Genomic DNA, 25,250 nt, shown 5'->3' with positions numbered 1-25,250 from the left:
GAAAGAGAATGAAGACCCAGCTCTTTACTCCTGATCTACACAGATGACAATGATAAGTATCGCACTGACTGCTCGCTCGACTTACAAGCACTTATGTCCTAGTGGACTCAAACTTAACCCACAGCACTTACTCATGCTATGTTTCTTGACTTCATCTTTACTTGTGTTGTATTATCTCTCAAATGTACGTTGCTTTGGATAAAAGCGTCTGCGAAATTACATTGTAGAATTGTAGAATCCACAAGCAAATTGTCCCGGTTTTCACGATAAGCTGTTGCTGCCGACAACAAGAAGAAACATACAAAAACGAACCAGTAACTTACCAATATGGCAACTGCTGGAGTCAGAGCTGATGGAAAATATGTCACAGCTATGTATAAACATGTAAGATTACAGTTTGTGGCTCTTCTTTGTGTTTATATGTTTGCTAGGTTTGTTTAATTGACTGGTGAAATATGTTTTACTTAAATGTGGACATGTAGTCTTAGTGTGGTATTCCCACAGAATTAAAGCAGTTATATCACCATGTAGCCTATGTTCATTAAAAAATAATTGTAAATTGTAAATGACAGCTGTCAGTGCCGATGCAGCTGCAGCTGCATCATAAAGGTATATGGCCTGTTCATGAATGTGAGGTAAGGGTCCTGGTTTGGGGGTTTGAAAATAAGACCCCCCTTGTTCACACGAGTCACATTATATTATTGTAAAATACTGTTATATACTGTTCTGGGATACTGTATTATACATATACTGCGCCATACAGTGTTTGGACAGTCTTGTATGAGAAGGCTTATCTGTATAGAAAAAATACTGAATAAACAATCAGCTGCAATAACTTTTGGTTTCCCCTCGGGTCTGTCACTGATTGAAGTGAAAGAGCATTGGTCCGGGTTATGAAGCGTTCCCTCCCTCCCTCCTCCACCTAGGAAAAGCTAACAGGCCTAACCCCTGTCCTGCCACACCTATCATACGGCTACACACACATTCCCCCTCTCACACTGCTTTCATCTGGGCGTGAAATGGATTCCTACTGGCTGCCAGAATGCACCACCTATCTCTGGATGTGATTCTCTTTCACCCTCCTTCTCTTTTCCTGTCTTTCTTTTTCTGTACCACACGTGTGCCCTATTGTTTCCATAGAAAAATGCCTCGCCCGCGCTGCAGAGTCCACAAAACACATTCCCGGGCGGTTATGATCGAAAATAGATTAGAAATCCCATCGGAGCTAATATTTTATATGACAACTTGAATTAGATCTAAATCAGAAACACATGAGGGCCCTAACCTTTTTAAAACAAACCACAGTCATCCCTGGAATCCCCAGGAGAAAGGCATGTTCATGAAATTCCTTCATAACTGGCACACACACACACACACACACACACTGAAAGTGTGAGAAAGGTTGTAGTATAAAATATTGATACCTCCCGCTGCCACATGATTTTACATGTCCAGAAGCAGAAAGTCTGTTTTTAAGGAGGAAGGAACCGAAGTTATGCAAAATGATGGTCTTGTCACAGCAAGTAATGAAAGTAAACCCTGTTCCCGGCAACTGCCTCTCACTGAGAATGGCTGCAATCTGTCAACAAAGGCTACATAATTTAGTGTGATTCAGATATGTCCTGCTTTCTCTCTCTCACAGGGCTGGGCCCATGTCATCTCGCTGACCCTATTGTAATTGAACACACATTATTTGGATCGTAAAACACACTTGGAATCTATCAGCTGACCAGTATCTCTGCAGAGAGGCAGTGGTAAGGAGTTGAAGGTTGCACCAGGTACAGATCAGCTTTCAATAAGATCTAACTTATGTGACTTTTATTGCCAGAGGAATTTGAATTGTTCAAGTGATCTCTGGCAGAATCCCCTCCTGCAGTGACATATAAACAGGGAGAGAGTGGAGGAGAAAACATTTAACTGCATGGTGTCTGTGCTCAGTCCTCAACTTTGGCAAGGATTTATTCAGTTTCTTTTATAAATGCATTCTTTTTTGCCATCTCTTTTCAGCGGACTATAAAGAGAAATCTAAATTCGAAACATAAGACTGGAAACGCTTTTACATTCTTAGTTCACATTGTAAATTTACAAGATGATTCTAAAAGTGCTTGAGCTTTCTTCACAGCTGAAAACTTTGACAGTGAGGAGTTTATTGTACAAGCAGCTGTGGAATGTAACTAACTAAATGTATTTAAAAAGTCTACCCAAGTACAAATTTGAGACTTTCTTGAGCACTTTACTGTAAATAATATATACTTTTAATCCCCTATATTTACTTAACAACTCCCAAGTTCCTGCCCCAGCAGCAGTTTGATCAAGCCATTCCCCACAACAGATGGGTTGGCATTGATCATGTTGCAGAAGGTTACCAGCTTTTCAATGTGCTGGATTTCCTGCCTTGTCCAGTTATGGAGTGGTAAGGCTTTTACCTCTGCTAAAAATGGGTCCATAGATGAGTTCTCAAGTGCCAGCTCACACTGGTATGCAGTCCAGTTTGCGTCAAATCCCCCTTTCTCATGACTTTCATTAATGACGCCAGAATAGAGGGGTGGAATGTAACTGAGTATATTTACTCAAGTACTGTATTTAAGTACAATTTTGAGGTACTTGTACTTTATTTGAATATTTCCACAATTGTCATTCATACTTCTGTTTCACTACATTTTAGGAGGAAATAATGTACTTTTTACTCAACTACATTTAGCTGACAGCTTTAGTTACTTTTCAGGTTGGGATTTGCAGCTCACATGAATGAACCAAATATAACAATTTATAATAATAATAATAATAATAATAATATAAATAATATATATGGCATATATACATATGTATATACATATGTATATATATATATATATATATATATATATATATATATATATATATATATATATATATATATTATACTTTTACTTTTGATACTTTTGTACTGTCACTGATGTAAGGTTTGAATGCAGGACTTGTGGTGGAGTAATTTCACAGTGTGGTATCAGTACTTTTACTGAAGTAAAGGATCTGAATATTTCTTCCACCACTAGCAGTATCATCACTGACCCTGGGATTGCATATAAATGGCACCAACATGAGTTCCATCTCCAGCAGGTAGACTCACTGGATGTAGGATGTTGGGATTAGCCTGCCATTGGCCGCCTATTTCAGATAGCATTCTCCTCCCCTTCCGCTATCTCCATTATCTATTTTATAGGGACGATGTCACCTTATCCTGGGGTTGATGCAATGCGAGACAATTGTGACTGGTTGAACCCCTTAGCGTTCATGCAAAACACCTAAAGAAACATATCAAAGACATACCCGAAGTAAATTGAAAGCAGTTCTTGGATATCTTGGATTTTGATTAAATCTGTGGTTCTGGTCACATTTGAAAGGTAACACTCTGGAGTTTATTCCCAAAGAGTCAGAATAACTGTAAGTGCTGGGATGAAAGTTTAAACACACTGAATTTTTTTGAGTAAATACAGGCCTGCAGATCATTATAGTTGGGACTTATGGGCTTGAAAACACAATTGGGTCGAAGTATAAAATATAACCTACTCCCAGTTCAAATATGATGAAGATGACTATTTTATACAGGTTTTTATAATTATCATAATACAAACAAAGAAACAAGCAAACATTACTCTTTCTTCCCCTATAGCAGAGTGATAATGGGGGCAGCCAGTCTTTAACATCTCCTCACAACTTTAAAAAAGTTGAGTGTGGATGTGAGTGTGTTTCTCAGTAAAGTTAACCATTTGGACTGTGTTATTTTTAATCCAATGATGCAGGCAAGACAGGGACAGAGTAGACATGTTCTCCAGATGCGTCACATCCATTTGTAAGTAATGATAACATCACTGCTGAACTTTTGATTAGTACATTAGATTTAGCCAAAGTGTGGCGTGATGTTATTCCCATACACTGTGTTTGTGTGTACAGAGATAGATGTGTTTCAACTGTGATAATAGCATTTTATATGTTTCCAACACCAACGCCAGTTTCCCTCACTATCATAAGGAAGTTCCTTTTGTCTTTATGATATCATACGTGTATTTCTGTCTCAAAAAGCTGGAACACACATTAGGTAGTACATTATTTTATAATTGTGATTCATGATAAAAAGGGGTTGATTTAGCTCCAGAAAGGTATTACACATACTCTTGGCAAAGGAAATGATGTTGCTTGTTTAAAAGTTGTTTTCTCAAGTTTTACTCACTCTTCCTCTTCCCTCACACAGCTCACACACAGGAACACACAGTCAGAGTGACTATTCAGTGCGATTCATCAGCATTACCGGCAGAACAGTAACTTTATTATAACAGATCTTATCGGGTCTTCCCTGCTCACTATTTGAAAGCTCTGGGTCTTTTTACCCTTTCTTCTTTGTCCAACTTGTGTCCAGAGGGCTTGTGGCGTTGCGAAGAGATAGAGAGGGGGAACCAGCCAGATGGGTAACACACACACACACACACAGATTGTCCTGGTGATATGGAGCGCAGATGACTTTCGGATCAGCCTTCATGAACTACTCTGTGTGTCACCAGCCACACACAAACTCAGAGCATTAACCACTGTGGTATTGGCCTCCTTAAACTCTAATATTACAATCTGTACTCATAGGAAAACTTGTACAACCTCAATAATAAACACAAGATGAAACTTGGCAACCCAAACGTTGCAAGCTCTGCATATATAACTAAATAAAAAAATAAACAAACACATTTGAATGATAAAAAACAACGTTTCCAGTTTTGGTGATTCCATTGTTTCCTTCATGGTGCTCTGTACTCTACAGATAACTTTCTGACCAGGAGACACATGTTAAAAGTAGATTATATGCTGTTACTGTAACATGCCCATATAAAATTAAGCTCAGCTGTGACTTGAGGCAATGTGACCTATGAGAGGAATAAGTTTGTTTGTATATAGCACCATCTTGTGGGGGTTGTTCAAAGGTGGTGGTAGAAACTGAAAGCAAGACCAGAGAGAGGATGAAATTGTCTTGGCAACACAGCAACTGTAAGTTCCAAATGACTTGATCAATATTCATGTCACCAGACACTATTTTTGCATTAAAGATTGTGATACCATTTTCTAATAAGCCAGCCTTTGTAAAGACATTTTAAGCTTTAGCTGTTGTGAATGTTATCATTCCCTAATGTTTAAAAGATCAATTCTATTCTATTATTAAGAACAACTTTTGGGTTACCATATTGTGAAAAAAATTCCAACCTTTGCCGGGTATTTATCCTTCAGCATGTCACTTGTTTTTATCTCCTTAATTTATAAGGAAGACACTTTGATAGATGTCTTGCCTTTTGGAAAACAGCAGAAAATAATGACCATTTACTGACTGCAGACTAGTGGCTTATTTGAAACTGTGAAACCCACAAGTCTTTATTAATGGATTGCCCACATTAATAAATGCATTACAGATAGGATAAACACTAACAGGAGGGATTTTCACCATATGGCAACCAGAGACATTGTTCTTAATCATTGTTTATACACCAACTGATCTTAAAATAATATGTATGATTTAGTAGCCAATAAGATTTGTTTGACTGTAGGCTAGCTGTATATTTAATTATTAAACATTTACTTTGATAATTACATGTATTTTCCCTGCAGAATGATGGTCCTTATATCAAATTGATTAAAGAATTTTAGATACTTTCCTATTTTTAGTCTATTTTATTTTATATTTATTTTATTTTATTTATTATTTATTCTTTTTTATTATTATGTTTTCTCCTTTCTTTCTTTCATTCATTCATTCATTCATTCATTCATTCATTCATTCATTCATTCATTCATCCTTTCTTTCTTTCTTTCTTTCTTTCTTTCTTTCTTTTTTGATACATACAATAATTAATGTCTCGAAGAGTGTGCTAATAAAATTACGACATTCATTTATTGGGTGTATATTAAGATGATAGGCCTCTAATAAGAACGTATGTGGCCACATATAGATTTCCGTCAGTGTGTGTGATTGCATATATAATGTTCAACCAGCCTGCAGTACACGATTTGACCACAGAGTGGCAGCACATGTAAACACATGTAGTCTTACACAACCTCTTACCAAACGCTGAAAGAGTCAGTTCTGTAACAAGCTGCAGCCCTCTCATGATACTCCTGTCATTGGTAAGACCGCAGTCTATGGTAAGACCTCTATGATCTGAAAACAGATTTAAGTTGTTTAACCCAGAAATAGTATTTAAGTTGTATTCGGTGTAAAACTATAAGTATATATCCGTTACATTCATTTGAAAGTTGACAGTTGTCTGGTGTCACTGCTTCCTTGCAACGTGTTTCAGTGTTTTTTCTTTCTTTAGCTTGTTACAAAGTTAGCAATGTGTGTGTGTAAAAGCAGCGAAATGCACTGACAGTGACTTCTCTTGCCTTGTTTGTGAGACAGAAAGAGTCTGGTACTTCACTGTGACAACAATGAAGTCCATCGCCAGTTTCTCCTCGTCTGTCAGAGCTGCCTGTCACAACACTTCAGCCTGTTTTCCTCTATTTCGGGGTTTGAACTTGTGCAGTCCACTGGTGAGATGCTCTAACGTGGATTTTACAAGCAAAACTGTAATTGCACAACAACCGTGTGTAACTGGCGTGCGTTCTTTTCATAACACACACGTAAACACAGACGCAGTGCAGCAGGTGAGTGCAGCCCCTCTCCCCACCCCGGTGACCTTACCACTGAACACAGAGGATGGACTGACCGTGCACCAGATTGGCAGACACATGCCACCTACAGTAACTGCATGGCCAGCCCCACACCTGTCTCCATACAGCCCATACACCAAACCACAGAGCAATGCAGCTGCACGAGTCAACATCCGGTCAATGATTGAAGGGGGGGCGATCCCTGAGCTGTGCTCCAGGCTGGCAGGCTTCCCCAGCAATGACAGGGCAGAGGGACTGGCCACTTTACTCGGAGCATGTGTTGAATTTGGCCTGGAGGCGAACAGTCCTCTCGTCCTCACGCTGATAAATGAGTGCCTGGAGCTACTCTCCAGCAGGGACGTGGAGGTGACACAGCTCTGCCACCTGGGCGAGGTGGCATACGCCCTGGAAGGCCGCCAGTCAGCCCTGGTGACAGAGGTCCTGGACTCTTTATGGGTTGCCGCAGAAGAGGATGTTGTCTCTCCCTGCGAGGCTGCCAGAATCTACTCCCTGCTGGCTCTGTGTCACGATCCTGCCAGCCAGCAGCAGAAACTGTCCACAGTGCTGCCCACTTTGCACGGACACACACAGAGACAGGTCTGCCGGCTCAAAGCCAGTCAAGACAGTGAGATACTGCAGTCCCCGTTGGAGCAACAGCAGATACAGGTAGGTAGGGCAAACACTTTTCAGCCCCCTCTTTAGCATGTGATTGTAGGTCTCTTCTCAACCTTTTTGAGTCGCGACACAAATTGACAAAACAAAACACAAAATGACCAAAAAAGACATTAAATGACCAAAAAGACTAAAACACATGAACACTTTAACACAGTGGAGACAGAGCTGACTTCCAAAATGATTTGGCGACCCCCAGAAATCATCTCGTGACCCCAATTGGGTTCCCGACCCCAAGGTTGAGAATAGCTGTCTTAAGGGACATTATGGATGTTTTCTGTCTCTTGTAGTCCCACCCTGTAGATGGTGTCTTCACAGCACACTGACAAGTTTAGGATATTAACATGAATATTCATTTCACAGGCTATTTCCTTGGTGTGGAGGCTGAGCCACAAAGTATCCAGATACTTGAAATATTTTAGTGATGATGAAGTTATTAAGGTGCTCCATGCACTGATGATCCTGGGACAGCATGATCAAAAGCTCCTGGCTGCTATGGAGAAATACCTACCAGGTGGAGTTAATTTTTCTCAAATGGGCTTAGGGAAACATGGCCTTTAGTCCAAATATATTTCGTTTTCATGCTTTGGTGGCAAATGTGAGAATATGAAGCTGAAGGTGTGTGTTGTGTGTATCAGAGAGGCTGGGAACATGTGATCCGGAGCTGATCAGCACCCTCATGGAGTACTGTCTGCAAACGAGGTTCCGCTCTGAGCCGATCTTAGAGGCTGTGGCTGAGAACTTTGTTTGCCATGCAGAGAGGCACAGCACCCTTCAGATAGCCAAGCAGATAGTTGCCATGGGGAGACTCAACTATCTGCCACAGGTGAGGCTGTAGGCTGTTAAAATATTGCTAGAGCTGCACCGATTAGTCAACAAATCAATTGCTCGATCGACAAACAAAACTTACCAACGTTTTTAAATGTATTAAACTGAGTTTGGACAACTAAAGACATAATTTTGGACATTTTTCACCATTTTCTTACATTTTATACACCAAGAGATTGATCAAGAAAATAATTGCTAGATTTAGCTCTAACTGTTGCAATAGTGTATCTTAATGTGTGTAAACCACATTTGATTATTGGAATATATTTGTTTGCAATCAAAAACTCTGTTTTAATGAGTGTCTCCTTAACTCCACAGTGTTCCAATGAGATGTTCAAAAAGCTGGAGAGTATTTTGTCAACAAGGCTTTTCCAATTCCAGCCTCACTCTCTAATAGAGGTGTTGCACGCTTGCATTCACCTGGAACGCTTCCCACTAAACCACATGCCCAAAGTCTTCAGCCCATACATACAGCTGCAGGGTATGTAAAAGCCTGCTCACTACAAAAAAGGCAACATTATAGGCATTGCAAAGTAGTCTATACTCTGTCTTTCAGAAGTTAGAATTCATGTACAGTCAGTGTATGTAATATGTACGTAAGGCCTGTGATGTAAGCTGTCCTTGTCTGTCCTACAGCACAGGGGGAGCCATTGGACAATAATGCACTGGGACAACTGACACAGCTCCATCTGTGCACCTTATTAGAGTGCACTCACTACCTGGTGAGCATCAGCATATAGTTCATATTATTTTACTAGTGCTATAATAGTTCGCTGAGTGCTAAAACACTTGTAGAAGCAAGAGAAATTTTAGCAACAGAAAAATAATCAGTCAGGTAAATTATAATGATATTTAACTCCTTAATTTGATCCTCATCAGGGTCCCAGACTGCCTCACTTCCTCCAGGTAAAGAAGTTCTCCTCTGTGGGCCGGGCCTTTGAGACACCTATGCAGGGTTCCCTGTACCAAAAGGTCAAAGGGCCGCTGATAGAGCTGCTGGGGGGAAAGTTTTACTCCACCAGATTCTTTCACAGAGGATACACAATAGGTAAGCGGTAACCATACAAATATACACAACTGTATGACAAAAAACATCCAACAAACGCTAAATTTGAAAATACTCAGTCAGTCATATGTCAGTCAGCTTAAGCTAAACTACTGTAGATAAGACAAGATATGGTTTTATTTATCCCGCAGTCGGGATATTCAGTTGTCCCAGCAGCTCAAGATACAGACACTTAGATATAGAAGATAGAATAAATAATATAAAAAATAAGACATATACATACATTCTATGCACATTATAAACATACATTTTTTATATATTTATATATATATATATATATATATATATATATATTTGTTTGTTTGTTTCCTGATAGTACTTGCATTTTTACAGATACTGCACATTGGAGAAAATATATTTTAGCATACTAAATTGGTTAAATGAGTCGTTGCATGTAGTAGTATGAACATCATTGAATAAATAGATATAAATAAATAAGTGGTATTTAACATTTATAATATAGAAAAAATACAGAAGGCCTAATGTGGTCTGTGGTAAACAGAGATAGTGCAAATAAACCAGTAAAGTGCCCTTTTGGAACAAACGGTGCTGTATCATGCGGTGCTGCTGTATTAATGGATGCCATGATGTTTTGTTTCATTTTTCTGTCTAGATGTGGAAATAGTTCTTGATGAAGAGGGATATGTTCTGCCTCCTTATCAGCGGGAAAACACACACAGAAGGTGAGACACACATTCTGCAGTGTGGCTGCCAGGGCTCACAGATTGATACTCATTATTTACATTTTTAACTGAATGAAAGAGAATGAATACTTGTTAAGAGTTGCAAGTGAGCTCCATAGCATTATGACCTAACTGATTTTTCTTCCTTATGGTTTGTGTATGTGTAGGATAGCAGTGTGTTTGGATAGTCGAAACCGTTTCTGTAGCAACACACCGCACCTGCTGGGGAAGGAAGCCACGAAGAGGAGACACCTCCGCAGGATGGGCTATGAGGTGGTGCAGGTATGCTTGACAAACTAGATCATTGCATTTAGGCATCACAGATTAGCAGCTTTGTCTCAGTGAGCTCTGAAGTTAACTAGTTATTCAATATGTTTGATGCTGTTGAACTAAGCTGCACTTCTATAAATATCAAAGTCACTAACATTGACAATTTTACTTGTTGGCTGTCAATAAAATGCTCAACAAGATCACTGCTAATTTTCTCTTCCAGATCCCTTACTTTGAGATTGAGAAGCTGACACTTCAGAAGGAAAAGGTACAATATCTTCACGACAAGATATTTCCCTTCATCTCCAAGTCCAATCACTGATATTACTACCTAACAAGCTCAACTAAAGATTCCTCAGTGACTTTTATTGGTTCTTACTTAAGATGCTGTACAAACGAATCAATCTTCCAAAAAGTGGTGCAGTCTTTTACCTGAGTGAGGGACGTATGTATGTACAATATGACGAAGTGGCAAAAATGTATTGTTGTCTGATATTCATATTTAGCACATGCATATCCTACTGGGAGGATACTAATGTCTTGAAATACAGCAGAATAAACATTCAACAGGCCAGGTAACATTTTAATTGAAGTAACTAAAATAAAATAATAAAAAATAAAATAATCATCTGGTTGTTCCCTTAGTAAATATTTTTTAAAAGATGAATAAATCCTTATTTCCCTTGCCATTTGTGTGACTATCTTAGATTTGCACCTCATGACCTGAGTTTGTCGTGGAATTAATTTGAAGATGTATTAAAATATCTGACATATAGCAATTTAAATATGCATCAAACATGTTTTGACAAACACACAGAAATCTGACCAACAGTCACAGTCTCTTCACAGGAAACTTCTGCTTGATTAAGATCAGAGCAGCTCTGATTCAAGAAATCCCAAGTGTGTTCTGATATCAAAAGTAGAACATAACAGGAAACAACAGGACATTAAAACCTTAGTTACACAGAAACATTGACGCACAAACCTGCAAGATAAAAGAGACAACAAGTCTCAATCAGAGTTGTTCTGACTTTTGGATTTGTCTATCATCTGTTTTTGATACTTGCAAACTAAATCCTGCACAAGGCTGCTATTCGAATCTACCTGGTCGTCAGTAGTTTTTCTTTAAAGATTTTCTACAACAAGTTCATCACTATTTGAATGGTTACTGTTACAGTGACTGATTTCAGGGAGCCAAATAATATTGTTAATGTTTTTGCTGTTAATCTATTTTGATGTTAAATGGACATTACAGTAAAGTGACTATTTATGTGATTAATTTAAATACAACACATGTAAATAATGATCAGAATGTGAAGTCATTTGTTTGACAAGATTTTTTTAATGTTTGAATGCCATTAAATACACATGAGTTGTACAAACGTGACATGAAATATGATTTTATTTGATGTTTGAATATATGTCATAAATTGTCTTCTACCCTTATTATCCTTTGGTGTGTTGGTTGATACTTCAGAACAGGAAATATTGAGAACAGTTAATAGAACATGCACAGTGTCCCAAAATGTGCAGAGTCAACGTAATTTCACAGAGATCTATTGTGGAAGAAAAAGTATGAAACATATTTACATTTAACAGGCAATTAATATCTGTATGAAGATATTCCATATTCCTTACTGCGCAATTATGTATATTGATACTGACATTTACTGCTATTGATTTGCCTAGAAAGACAAATATTCCAATACTGAAGAAACGGAACTGAACCAGATGCAAATGTAAAATGCAAATGATCTGTAAATAAGTTGGAATCTCTTGTTAATGCCTAAAATATTTAACAATGTATACATACCACCACATTCTGATACATACTGAGATTATTATGTCACTGAGAAAGGAAGCTGCAAAGACTAGCAAATAGAAAGTAAATCCATTTTGATGGAGTGAAAATGATGGATGGCACTAAGTGGGACACAGTGGTACAGGTCATGTGTCAGGGCAAAGAGAACATCGAAAAGAGGAAAACTGATGGACAATAAGTTGTTTTTTAATGAAAACAACAGAGGAAAGACAGACCTCTGGCATGTTGGATAGATGGTGAGACTTAGATCCCTGCTGGTTCATTTTTGTTCCTCAAATCTCTCTCCTCAGCCATGGCTCTGGACAACCTCCTGGTTCTAATGAAACACACAATATGTTAGCCATTTGCTGATATTTCTGATAAATGTAGCAAATGGAAGACAGAGATAACAATATAGTGCCACTGAAAGTTTGTGTGTACAGTGTGCGTCTGTCTTCACCTGGTGGAAACAGGCGTCAAGACAGTGCGTGGGTGTGCTGTGAGGACAAGCTCTCCCCTGACAGCTTCCATCATCAGGTTCTGGAGGGTGTTCAGCAAAACATCCTCGCTCATGTCAGCAGGCACATGTTCAGTGTGTGGTCGTTTTTGTATTTGGGGGCTGTTTCCTAAACATCCCACAGTCCCCTCACTGTCCACTGTGTTGTGCAGTTCTTTCTGCCCAGCCACTGTTCCACTCAACACAGCTTTAGGCTGGGGAGGAGGTGTGGGGCAGGGAGGGGAAGGGAGAGAGGAAGGAGGGCAGGAACAGTGAGAGGGGCTGCTAGGGAGCTGGTAGGTGATCGGCTTGGATGCCAAAGTAATCAGATGCTGGATGAAGGCTGGATCATCTACTATATCCCTGGAAAAGGAGAGAGACTTTTAGTTCACACACGCACAAAATACACAATTTCTTGCTACTGTCCTGTTAACCTAACTCTAAATTAATCTCTATAGATGCTCATCCTAAAATTTCATGAAATGTCAAACAATTCTGTTCACTCTGATACGCAGGTCAGTATGGATAAATAGATGGATTATTACTGTGTACCAAACACAGGCCCAGGGTAAAAAGTGGGGGCCCCTGACCTTTATGTACAAAGTGTCACTCAAAGAGACGTGCACCAACCAGAAAGAGGCTCAAAAAAGCCACACAAAAAACACTCAAAGAGATGAAAAACAGATTCAGGGAGACACAAAGAGATACACAATGACTATCAAATGGGGCAAAACAACAACAAAGAGACACAAACTTGCTAAAAAGAGACACAAAACAACTACAAAGAGTCGCAAAATGACTATAGAGAGACATAAAGTTAGCTATAAAATAGGGAAAAAAACAACCACAGATTACAAAATAACTATAAAAAACAATGAGCTGACACAAAACAACTACAAACACACAAGTAGAGGTGTAGGACAAGTGGTAGGTGTCCAGGGCCCATTGTCTCATAATCTGCCTATAGGTGGATCTCTGAATGTATTTACACATATATCTGGGTGTAAGTGTTACCTGAGCAGAGAGGTGAGTACATGCATGCTGAGATCTCTGTCAGGGCAATGTGAAGGCAGCCCAGCAGGGAGGGGTATGCTTGAAGAAGTTGTTTCAGGTTGCTGGGCTGAATGGAGGCACCTTAGAAAGAGCACAGATGCAAATGCTTCAGCTGCTACATATAAAATGGAGATGATGCTCTTCTCAATGCTTACAAGAGCCACAATTTATTTGTTAAATCTTAAATCTCTCTCTTAAAACAAACAGGTATAAAGGACATTCTTGTTCTGTCCGTGTTGTATCTGTGATGCAGGGTGTGAACTGTATGAGAATGCCTTACCTGCAGTGCTTATTGGACTGGTCAGGAAAGTGTGTGAGGTAATCCAGCAGCCCGTGAGAGTTTGCATTAACCCCCAGATGCAGCAGAGCAGGTTGTGGGGGTTCAGGGCACCTCCACGATTTCGCTGTTTCTCGCTTCGCCCGCCGCTCAGCTCTTGTTGTCTTGGTACATATTGTGCCCACTGTTTTACAACTACCACTGGAACAGATAGGAGGAAGAGTCTGGAAGGGAAAGAGAATGAGACATAAGGGTCAGAGTCAAAATGAAGCCAGACCAATTACATTACTTAGACAATGCAGACCACCTTGTATTTCCTGAAGGGTGGCACACTTTTTAATGGAGCTGCTGCAGGTTCCTATAACAAGAGAAAGGGTGAATATGGTGAAGACTGTTACATCACTGTTAAAAATATGACTTTGAATTTGAGGAAGGACCTTATCTATTAGAACTCCTTGGATTTCTGTAAGAACTTTGTCTGTGATAGTGAATTCATCTTGCTGTCTCGCTTTCTCTTCCTCCCAACGCTGCAAATCATTATGGAACAGAGTCAGTGCAGCATCCTGAACAACCTGAAAAGGAGAGGAAAGGAGAAGATAATTCATTACATGCTGAACTTAAATTAACCAGGCTGAAAAAAGGCAGCTTTAAATGTACAATAAGACTGCTGTGGTACCTGACAGGTGACATTTAGCTGATATCTAGTGGGGTAGTCAGTAGAGGTGAAGGTAAGGACACAAAGGGCACTCTCCCCTGGACTCAGACTACCTTTCTCTGGATGGATCTGCACCACCTTACAGCACAAAATACACACACAGAAAAACAAATAAACAGGTATGAACAGATATATGAGAATCATCAACATACAACCTGCGTACAGTATATTTGTGTTGTCTTGAACAAACAGTCCTACACAAAGACGGAGGAGCTTCTTGTTTCTTTCCCAATATGGTGACGTTTACACACATACATAAGCCTTATTCATATGTTACATGTACACTTTCCTGTACCTGCTGATAACTCTGCTTGTCCCATGAATAGTGGACAGTTTCTGTGCGGGACACATTGGTCATGAAGAAGATTCTTGAAGATTTTGAGCACACAGGCATGTCACCAAGAGAGACAATGTCCTCAGACAGGAAAACCACCTACACACACACACACACACACACACGTTAAGACGAATGCAATGCTCAAATAGCCACAGACAAAAAATATATGAGTACTAAATCACTGGTATTCTGCAGAATAAATTGAAGTTCAAGTATTATTTTAAAAAGGGAAGAACTGCTCTCACCTGTCCCGGGAAGGGCACTCTCTGGACACAGGGATCAGGTGCCTTAGTTTCACTAGAGTTAAATGGGTTTGTGGAGCCCAGTGTGGGAGAACAGGACCCACATCCCTCAAACCTCACCAATGTGGAGTCCCCATCCTGGACGTGGATAGGAACATCCATCTGGTGATACACAGAAACAGGCTCAAAATCACAGAGATTGGACATTTGCCTAAACCAGCTGTACAAAGGGTTTGAGGGGACAGTGGTAAGAGGGTAGCAGAAGAGTCCTTACGTGGTACATCTTTGCCTCCAATGGAGAGAAGATCCATTCCAGCATGACTGCCTTCCCAGGTAGGACTTCTCCCTCTGGATTTAGGCAGCACAGCACTGGATGGTTAAAGTTGTCCACCTGTAGCTGTGACAACACAGCCATGTCTACCTCATAACGGACTGGCACTGCACCGCCATTGTGTAATTCGTACACCTGCAGTACAAACAGATATATACAAATACCAAGTCATCTGGGTTTATTGTTAATACAGAGGAACACATTCCAGTCAAACAATGGACAAGAATGCAATACATTTCAGCTCAGGCTAAATAGGCCACCTCTAATGTTGGACAATTTAAACACACACCTGCTTCGGAGGAAAACGGTCCCCAATAGTTACAGAAGTGAATACATGTTGTTTGGAGGCAAAGTGGAGGTAGGGTCTGTCTCTCTCCACCGTAACCCCCTGAAAGTTCAGCTGCACGTAGAACCACAACACATGCATGTGGAGTTAACAATAATATCAAACAAATATAAAGACTTATAGAGAGAGAGCGACTATACTTAATGATAATATATTGGGTTACTGCAAATAAAAGGGACAATACAGGAAGAAGTTAAAGAACTGTGGAATTAAAATGTTGATTCTGCCAGTACATTCAAGCCAATTTAGTTTTTTTGTTGTTGTTTGGCCTAAATAAATGTAAATTGTTATGAAGTTCTGCCTCACCAATATCTCTCTGCCATAAGAAAGTTTGAACACAACAGGAAACCGATCTGTCGCAGCAAATTCATGGCTGTAAAGGACAATGTTGATGTTATTTTGGGAACTGTCATTCTTGCTAATATTAGTATACTGTCTGATTTATCATTATATGCTGAAACATTTGCAATAGTCTCTGACCTGTAGGTGAAGTATACTGCCCTCTGCTGGCCAGGGAGCAAAGTTCCAGAACGGGGAGAAATGCTGAACAAATGATTGTTTTGAACCTGTCAATCAGATGCAGATATGTGTCCTATATTTTGGAAATTGAGCATTGGAGGATTTTAATTTATTTAAATCAGATATTTAAAATCGCTGTTTTTAGATAAAGGAAAGATAGGCCTGACCTTCATCTGGTACAGTTCAGTGCTGCTAAACTCTCCAGTCTCGACCCAGTACTCCAACTCTATCTGTTGGTCCTCTGGAAACAAGAATGCCCTAATATTGAACAGAAAGGCCAAAAGTCAGTCTTGATCAGCATCTCACCATCAGTTAAATGATCAGCTGTGTACGTATGGAGGCCCCTCTCCACAAGGCTAAGTTTTTCATCTACCCCATAAGATAAATGATAATGACTAACAAATCAGTGACTTTGTATATTAAAATAATGAGAAACTATCTTGAACAATGGGTAATTTATTTAGAAATAATGAGTTAGTATATAAAAATATTAACTGAGTATGTCAAAATAATGAGAAACCTTCTAAAAAATATTAACTCATTACTTCGAGATTAAGTAAATCATTATTTTTGAGAAAGTTTCTCTTTTTTTTTTAGAAAGTTACCCATTAGCTTGCGTTACTGAGTCATTATCTTGAGATGTCATTATTTTAAGAAAATGGAGTTCCATAGGTCTTTTATACTGCACTCTACAAACTGAGTAACTAAAGACACGTATAAATAAAATGGTAAATGCAATTAATTTTGACTTGTACTGACTGTATTCTCTACAGTCTGCTTTCCCCTCACCAGTCTAGAGGGATGGGGCCAGGGTTGTGGAACATCAACACAAAAGTGGAGGGCTCTGAATTCAGGGGAGCGGCACCAAAGTTGAAATCCAGCATGGTTTTGGTGAAGATGGAAGGACTTCTGCTCAGACTAGAGGCAAGGAGAGACGAGACATGGCCATGCACACACAATATCCTGACAGTGTTGTATCCTGACAGGCTGTATATTGAATAAATATTAATCAAGTATTATTACATTTATTTCTGTTTTAGAGTCCTATGAAATAATCTATCATAATCTTAAATAGTTCATAGTTAATTTTCATTTACAATGTTTAATTGAGTATCAATATGGTCTTCCTCTCACCTGTGCCTGGTAGGGGTTGTGTAAGTGAGTTCTGCTGAGGAAGGGTTGGACAGCATGTGCTCATTGAAAGTGTCTAGTGAGAAAAGTTTCCATAGGTGCACCTTGCTGAGTTGGCTCACACTGCCACCACTGTGCACATCAATCACCTGTAGGGTGGGAAATACGCCCTTAGTTCGCACCTCACACACTGCTTGGGGAGTGCTTGACACACGTCCTAGGAACAGACAGAAAAGGAGAGAGCAGAAAGTATTAAGTAATAGACACAAACGGGCAGAAAATATTCAGGCTTGTAGTGTTTGTGTTTTCTGTCTACCACTGGAATCCAGCGTCTGGTAGCTGATGGTCCACAGGTACTGGGCTCGTCTGTGTGGTCTGACAGTGGATCGGAGCAGCATTTTGGAGTGTGAGGCGATGGTTCCCCTGTCACAGTCCAGCTGTAGGGCTAAAAGGCCAACAGGACACATTTACTCTATAGCACTGACTTAACTATATGTTTATCAGTTGTGTTTAGTAGTCAATTTTGCATTGACATTTTTCTTATGTTTCAAACAATTATAAAACAATTTCTGTTTTATGGCTGAATTATTAATCTAAAGGATGTAAAATATTACAGCACATTAAATGGCTGATTGGCCACAGTAACGTCAAGTGCAATGTTTTGACAGGTAGTCAAAACAGAAAAGACAGATAAATTGTGCAGTGATGACTGTTGATTTGCTCAGTCGCACATGCTAAACACTCCTCTGCTGAGAACTGATCATTATAATGGAAATATAGTATATAGGTGGGACAGCAAGGACCTCACAAAAAAGAATACCATTTGGCTCAGTCTCAGGGTCATGAGTAAGGTCTTCATCCTGAAGCATCTGCTGCACAGAGAGACAAAACGAGATAGGACAAGGGCTGTTGTTGTTCAGAGGAACCTGAATGGACCGATAGCTTCCAACCAGAGTCTCCCCCAAATCCAGAACATCTTTCACTGTCTGAAGAGGACACAAAGACACACACTGCTTAGTTTGGCGATTTCAAAAGTAATCATGCTCCAAAAGGTGAGTGCAACAACACAACACACATAAAATAAATAATTTAAAAAAACACATTCCCACCTCGATGAAGCCTTTGGAGCCCATCCCTACCACTTCAAGGGTAAGGTGTGACTTGTTACATCCAGGAGTCTGTATCGGCCAGAAGGTTAGAGTGGGTCTGAGTGTGTATGTTTTCTCTGCCAGTGGGCTGAAGGACCATATCTGAACCTATAACATAATAACAAAAGCAAAAGAAGTATGTAAGTAAGTGAAGAAATGAAAAAGAAGATATGCAAATAAGTTCAGTTGCTATCACATGCACAGTCTCTGGTTGCATAAATGTATGTATGATTCTTTCAGTCTCTCACTGAGCTCTCATTTGGATGCAGTTCACCAGCATCTGGTTCAACAAAGATAAGCTCCTGGTCTGTCTCTGGAATGCTCCACTGGAATCTATCATAAAGGACAATCACAGAGAGTCAGCTGTAGACAAGATTAACGATGCTGGGAGAAGTCCAGACAACAAACAATACACTGAAATATGTCACAAATTCAGCACTTGAATAACAATCATTACAGAAACCAACCGAAGAGGTAGGCGGCTGAGGTTCTTGATGTGGTGGGAGCGCTGCGTCTGTGAGCCCACCGCTGTATGCTGGAAATATAAACTGCTGTCTCCTTCCAGAGACACACACGGCTTTTCCACCACACTGACAACTGTCAGTTCCTAAAAGATACAGAGACAGATACACGGATAAAATAACCTGCAAGAACAGTGTGGTGTGAGCTACAGCTGTTGTCCTCTGTGTTCATGTGAAGTGTGTGTAGAGTACCTTTGTGTGTTTAGTTGCATTGAGCTGAAGATGTAAACTGAACCCTTGTTTGGGACTGTCTTCTGTGGGAATTGTTCTGAGGGTAAGGATTTGGATGTTCCCAGGCTGGATCAAACCACAGCTTGGCACAACAAACACAGATTCTGCCAAGGCATCGTTTGAGCTGTGCTCCAAACAGAAAGTGAGAGGCAGGTCTCCACAATTCTTGAGGAGCACTGTTCGATAGGAAAGAACACTAAGGGCTGGAAACACCTTGAAAAAACAAACAAAATATAACTGTTACCAAAGTATCATCTCTTTGTGTATATCAAGATTACAGTGTCCTTCATACTGGCTTCAAAGGAAAGTTTCAGTTTGACAAAGCCTTCATTTTTTTCTAAGGGGAAGTTATACTTTAGCTTAAATATCATCTTCTTTCTGTTTACTGAGAGAATGGCAAAATTAATAAATCAAAGAGAGAAAGAGAAAGATACTCTAATTTTTGTGTTCTTTGTTTTGCTTGTGTCTCACCACTCCTGGGGGGTTCAGGGAGCAGGTTGGGATGAAGTGCTCTTTGCCTGGTTGAAAAGAGTGGCCTATGACTCTGACAATCACACACCAGGGTGGACACAGCACTTTGTCCTGTAGGTGATGATTGTCCTGCAACATTCAAAGAAGGAAAATGATAGTGTCAGCAAACTGTGTTTTATTCTTTTATAGCTATATTCCCAACAGAGACAGGAGACACATTTTCTGTGGAGATATTATTTCAGACATTTATTTAAAAATAGAAAGTCACAATCACTTGATGTGATGTGTTTTTACTGTAGATCAACACCTTATAGTAGGCAAAGCATTCCAGCTGTGCTCCGTGCAGAGTATTGAGCTGTTTGGGGTCATAGGTCACCCTGAATGAGGTGGACTTTAGTGGAGCAAGGTCACATGATGAGGGAGAGACAGAGAATGGAGAGTCTTGGGCAGCAGTCCACACCAGTCTGGAGCAGAATCACATGCAAAAGAAGAATGAGCAAGAAAAACACAACAGATATTTTTAAGTTAATTTGAGGACAAAAAAAACAATGAATGTGGGGCCGTGGTGAGAATCCAGCGGAAGCAGAGGTACCTGAGTTTCCCCCTGGTGTGGTTTGTAATGGAGACAGACTGAGAGGTAGTGGATACGGTAGAAGAAGAGGGGGATCTTTTGTGATTAAACAGTAGTTCACTGGGCATCACAGACACAAATGAAGATGATAAAGAAGAGCTGTAAGAGACAGGATCCATGTGCCCGAAGCAGGATTGGAAATATTCCTCCATGGGATGTCTGGACGCAGTACGAGCACTGTCCAGTCTATGGTGTGACTGCTGTAAAATAACACAGATAAAGAATCAGATATACTAAACCTATACTGTGTCCTGTATTGGTGACATCTGATGGTGATGTGTTTTTATATTTACACTTTACCTCCTCGACAGGGCAGGGAACTCCCTGTTGGTCCAAGTGTACATTGTGATCTTGCTGCATAGCACTGAGAGTGTCCGGTGTGTCCTGTCTGTGATTCCAGTGTAGCTTGTATGGAACTAAGTTTTCTGGTTTCAGTATGGGTGGTTTCTGTAGCTCTGAGTGACAGGTACCAATCAGGTCAAGGAACATGGGGTCCTACAGGGGAGAGTAGGAGATAGAATCAATATTGATGATGCTTGTGTGTGTGCTGCAAGTGCACATGCATATGCATATAGGCCTTTACCCTGTGCAGTATGAGACATGCCACTCTCCTGTGATGTGCAATAGGCTGCATGGGCCTATAGACTGCCTTCAGTGTGGTATGGCTATGTGGGCGTACAGTGCCACTTGCTGGCTGGATGCTGAACACACTGTTCCCACTACAGTCAAGGTCCCATTGGTAGACAGCCTCCAAAGGAGAAGAATTAACCAGCTCCACTGTCTGTATGACTGCTCCTCCTTCCTCAACACAGCCAAAGTCCACCACAGAGGAGGACAAGGACACTGTGGGACCTAGGTACAAAAAGACATACTTTAATACACATCTAATTCTAGATGCTGAGTTAAATATAATGTTGGTTTGGTTTGCAAAAGAATGTTTTTTTTACATTGTATATGTGAGTCCATTCCTGTGTGTTACCTACCTACACAGTTTCCAGTGAGTTTGAGCTCAGTTTTGCTGAGTCCCCCTCTACATTTTAGGGATAAGTACTCAACAGATACCATATCCACCACAGCAGGAGTATAGGTGACTGTAGTTCGTAGTGATCCACCAGGCTCCACCGTACCCCTGGTCATATCACAGCTGAACTCTGACCCCAACAAAGCAACCCCACAGGACAGGATTGAAAGAGAGAAAGATGCAGTTACCTAGAGGAGAGGACATATAAGAGGGAAGGCAAATTAAGAGTGTGGGAAGGCAACTCAGAGTGGGCACTTGTGTATCATTTTGTACTACTCACAGGAGAGGGGTTGAAGATGTCAAAGTGTTTCTGCAAACTTTGTCCAACTGCCACAGAGCCAAAGTGCAGCTCTGAAGAACACTGTTCTTTTTCACCCTTGGTACCTGGATTTCTCAACTGAAGACGTGGGTATTTAGCTGTAAAGAAATGTAGAGGCAAGACGAGAGGACAGTGAGAGAAGATTGGTTTCTATTTATCCATTGTCTCTTGAGTCTCATGGAGTATTTTGAGAATAACTACAGTGTATACCCAGTTGCCATATGGCTCAATCCATAATACAGAGGCATATTATCAGCATTAAAAAAAATTGCAATTAAAATACATACGGAACATATTTATACATCTATATGTATAAATTTGCATAGAAAAGCTGAGTAAAATCAGTGGCTTACATGCTTTGCTTGAAGGTCCTATCTGTCTCTCTTTTTTTTTTTTTTTTAAACTTAAGACACATTCATAAGCATAATTAGGGAGTCAAGTTTTACATTTCTTTTGTTTGCCTATTTAATTATCCATTTATTTTCACTAATACTACTGCAATGAAGTTGAAAGAATTGTATTATTTGATTTTGGTGGTAGACCAACATCAACCATTAACATTTGGGTCACAAATTGTGCCCCAAACTCTTACTGATCATATAGTCTATGGTAAATATTTATGTGTCTCAGCTGCTAGTTACAGCTGCTAGTTACAGTACCTAGTCCCTGCAGTAGCACAGTGCAGGAGTTCTCTGCCTTGTCCTCTTCCTCTCCAAACCTGCATCTGGCCTGTTGCTGGTACACCAGTGCCTCTTGTGGTTGGAATATCACAGTGATGAGACACTCTTGGCCGGGCTTCAACAGGCCTTGCTCAGGGCTTAGCTGATATGGTGCTGCGCACTCCCACTGGAAGCATGTTTGAAGTTTACTGTGGGAATAAGAAGCACAAACACACACGTAAGAACATTAACACAGAAATACTTAAAGACTTAAATACTTTCCTCTCAGGTTATTCAACCCTCGTACTTCCTCTTCTCTTAATTAACGTAAAACAGATCCATAGGTACCTGACATTTTTGAGCAGGAATGTAGTATGTGATGAGTTTTGAACAGCACAGAGTGGCAGCAGCACAGAGTCAGGCACCTCCAGGGCATAACAGGGAATGGTGGCACGGAGGCATACTTGGAAGCTTCCATCTTTACCTTGAAACTCAATGCTGTCTTCATACTCACACTGTCCCAAGCAGACAGACAGACAGACAGACAGACAGACAGACAGACAGACAGACAGACAGATTAGAGACATGAAACGGGAACTGTAGATCATGTTACACCTTTCTAATTTTTATATGAATAACAATCTTTCATCTTTTTTATTTATTTTTCCAAATCATAAAAAAAATCATATGGTCTGTTCTTTTCAGTTCCTTTTTTTGCATTGGTCTGCCTCACCTGTCACCCTAAGTATTTAGACTTAAGAGTATCTGACTATTTCTAATGATAAGAGTACAAACATATTCATCGTTAAATGTCAATTCAGTCCACATTTGAAAGACCTGGGGCACAATCCTTTCAAAATGCTATTAAGATCTAATAATAAATGCAATTATGATCAGTTTGTGATGTTACCCTCTGGAGTGGTCTAAAGCTGATTGGCATGGAGAAAGAAGTCCCTGGGCTGATAACAATCATCTCTGAACTCAAGGTAGTGAAAAACTTGGACACTGGAGGCCTGTAAGGGGCAAAGATAAGATGTAATAGCTTGTCGATACTCATTTTTTAAAAGTTTTTTTTTTACCTTGCACTGGTTAAAAGTAAACAAGAACATATAACTTGTGTGTGTGAATATCTGAGCTTTTATATGTGTATGTATATGTAGGTGCATGTGTTTGTAAGACCTGACGTGTAGCTTCTGCAGCTTGCTATGAACATTTTTTAACACTAATGTCTTGGTGAACTCTCTTTGTAGGTTCCAGTCCTCCCAGACCAACTCTGGCTTCAATTCCAACCCTAAGAAGCAGCTTCTTTGGCTGGACGCCTGTCGCTGGTGCTTTCCAACCCGTTGCCTCTGGTAAATCCCTGGATCCTGCTGGATAGGCCATTGCGGAAACAAACACAAATAAATTATTTTTGCAGAAGATGCATTAAGCCAGACAAACTCTACAAGCACTGAGTTGTGTAATTCCAACTCAGACACTTTATGCAAACATTATACTGTAGGACAGATCAGTATGAAAGGATGGAATCAGAAATCAACATGTTTTTGCACACATCAGAGTCAGAATCAGAAGTACTTTATTAATGTCAGAACAACTGATAACTAATACCAAAATGTGGTCAATTTAATTTCAGTGCAGTGCAACTATTGTAACTGTTTTAGGACATACAAAATAGACTTTTCATTTGACTGTGACACATTTCTCAAGGACTTTTATGTTGCATCATCTCTGCCATTGCCCTTTCAATAGCAGCTAACATGGTTGTTTTTCTCATAGTTATACAAAGGCAGAGAAAAAATATAAACCAACATACAGTAAGTACAGCGCAGTACAGTAGAGTAAGTTAATAATGATGCCAACATGTTTCCATTCAAACTTTAGTTACTTTGATATCCTTGACAGTGGTGGAGGGCTTCCATGGTGCTACTGAGGCCAAGGGGTCAGGACCCCAGATCTCAGCTGACATGGCTGGAAAAAGACAGAAGAACATTTAGTTCAAAGTAAAGTTTAGTTCAAAGTAAAGCAAAATTTCTGGTGGCTACTTGACATTTACTATAAAAATAAAGAAAGGACACATTTATCACCTCATCATTGTTGGTAAACAGTAAATTGGTCGACTTTGTCGATTTTTGCCAAAAATGGTCAAATTTTAAAATGCCTAAAATGCTTCAAAAGGGTCAATTATTGTCTGTTGATACACATTAGAGCATAATATGGCCAGAAATGACAAAAAACACCATATTATGGGATGAGCAAAAATGACCCCCTCAAAAAACTCATACTATAGTATAAAATAATAATAATAATACCATGACATTTTTAAAAATGCAATAAATGGGTCTATTATAACCGGTTGATACATGTGGTAGTATAGTTCAAAAATAGCGAGAAAACCCCCCCACAATATATATATATATATATTGCATATGTGATTGTCTAGAGCTATCGTTGACTTGAAATTGCTGCTCTTTAAAACGTTGAGCTGTGTGTCTGTATACGGCAGTGTGTTAGCAGCAGCTAACTGATAAATTGGTCTATAGCATAGCTATGAGCTAACTCAGTGAGTAGAACACTGACAACCAAACAAACTAAAACCCATGCTAAACTTTATACTGCTGGTCTGACAGACTAATGTATTCTTACCTTCTTTCAAACGTCAAACATTTAACCTTGAAAACTATGACTATTTATTCCATTTTAGTTATGAATACACCTCTAACAACAGTTACGGGAACGGTGAAGTTTGTCAGCCACGGCGTTACCTCGGCAACAAGCAATAGTTTGCGTTGCCATAGTAATTACGGCAAAGGAAGAAG

General features: G+C 39.8%; 2 protein-coding genes across 2 annotated transcripts; one reads left to right on the top strand and one right to left on the bottom strand.

Moving 5' to 3' along the window:
* The first annotated feature begins 6,098 nt into the window (after window positions 1-6,098).
* LOC131979528 (FAST kinase domain-containing protein 3, mitochondrial-like) lies at window positions 6,099-11,516 on the top strand. The gene is made up of 10 exons (XM_059343545.1): window positions 6,099-6,141; window positions 6,416-7,332; window positions 7,702-7,852; window positions 7,977-8,164; window positions 8,485-8,647; window positions 8,803-8,888; window positions 9,046-9,214; window positions 9,846-9,915; window positions 10,083-10,197; window positions 10,409-11,516. The coding sequence occupies exons 2-10, from the start codon at window positions 6,445-6,447 to the stop codon at window positions 10,505-10,507; spliced, it is 1,929 nt and encodes a 642-aa protein (XP_059199528.1). The 5' UTR covers window positions 6,099-6,141; window positions 6,416-6,444; the 3' UTR covers window positions 10,508-11,516.
* Window positions 11,517-11,548: 32 nt separating this feature from the next.
* On the bottom strand, window positions 11,549-25,201 carry cfap65 (cilia and flagella associated protein 65). The gene is made up of 35 exons (XM_059343544.1): window positions 25,078-25,201; window positions 24,320-24,402; window positions 23,614-23,804; window positions 23,345-23,447; window positions 22,783-22,949; window positions 22,435-22,643; window positions 21,737-21,873; window positions 21,419-21,644; window positions 21,019-21,287; window positions 20,736-20,930; window positions 20,397-20,635; window positions 20,112-20,268; window positions 19,805-19,933; window positions 19,295-19,546; window positions 19,049-19,188; window positions 18,830-18,914; window positions 18,543-18,689; window positions 18,254-18,419; window positions 17,750-17,878; window positions 17,437-17,650; window positions 17,092-17,220; window positions 16,470-16,560; window positions 16,264-16,349; window positions 16,090-16,156; window positions 15,727-15,837; window positions 15,381-15,572; window positions 15,110-15,268; window positions 14,823-14,960; window positions 14,489-14,605; window positions 14,250-14,384; window positions 14,120-14,170; window positions 13,816-14,036; window positions 13,497-13,616; window positions 12,447-12,845; window positions 11,549-12,323 (listed from the first exon to the last, which is right to left on the bottom strand). Exons 2-35 carry the CDS (start codon window positions 24,398-24,400, stop codon window positions 12,251-12,253), a joined length of 5,325 nt encoding a protein of 1,774 aa, XP_059199527.1. The 5' UTR covers window positions 24,401-24,402; window positions 25,078-25,201; the 3' UTR covers window positions 11,549-12,250.
* Between the last annotated feature and the right edge of the window lie 49 nt (window positions 25,202-25,250).

This window comes from Centropristis striata, chromosome 10 (assembly GCF_030273125.1).
Source record: "Centropristis striata isolate RG_2023a ecotype Rhode Island chromosome 10, C.striata_1.0, whole genome shotgun sequence".
Lineage (NCBI taxonomy): Eukaryota > Metazoa > Chordata > Actinopteri > Perciformes > Serranidae > Centropristis > Centropristis striata.
This window is presented reverse-complemented; position numbering and strand designations above follow the sequence as displayed.

Coding starts and splice junctions, on each gene's coding strand:
- cfap65 (XM_059343544.1), bottom strand. CDS start 24,400: ATGTCAGCTGAGATCTGGGGTCCTGACCCCTTGGCCTCAGTAGCACCA. Junction 18,690..18,829: donor TGCATCCAAATGAGAGCTCA/GTGAGAGACTGA, acceptor ATTATGTTATAG/GTTCAGATATGGTCCTTCAG. Junction 18,420..18,542: donor GCTCCAAAGGCTTCATCGAG/GTGGGAATGTGT, acceptor TGTCCTCTTCAG/ACAGTGAAAGATGTTCTGGA.
- LOC131979528 (XM_059343545.1), top strand. CDS start 6,445: ATGAAGTCCATCGCCAGTTTCTCCTCGTCTGTCAGAGCTGCCTGTCAC. Junction 8,165..8,484: donor GACTCAACTATCTGCCACAG/GTGAGGCTGTAG, acceptor TTAACTCCACAG/TGTTCCAATGAGATGTTCAA. Junction 9,916..10,082: donor CGGGAAAACACACACAGAAG/GTGAGACACACA, acceptor GTGTATGTGTAG/GATAGCAGTGTGTTTGGATA.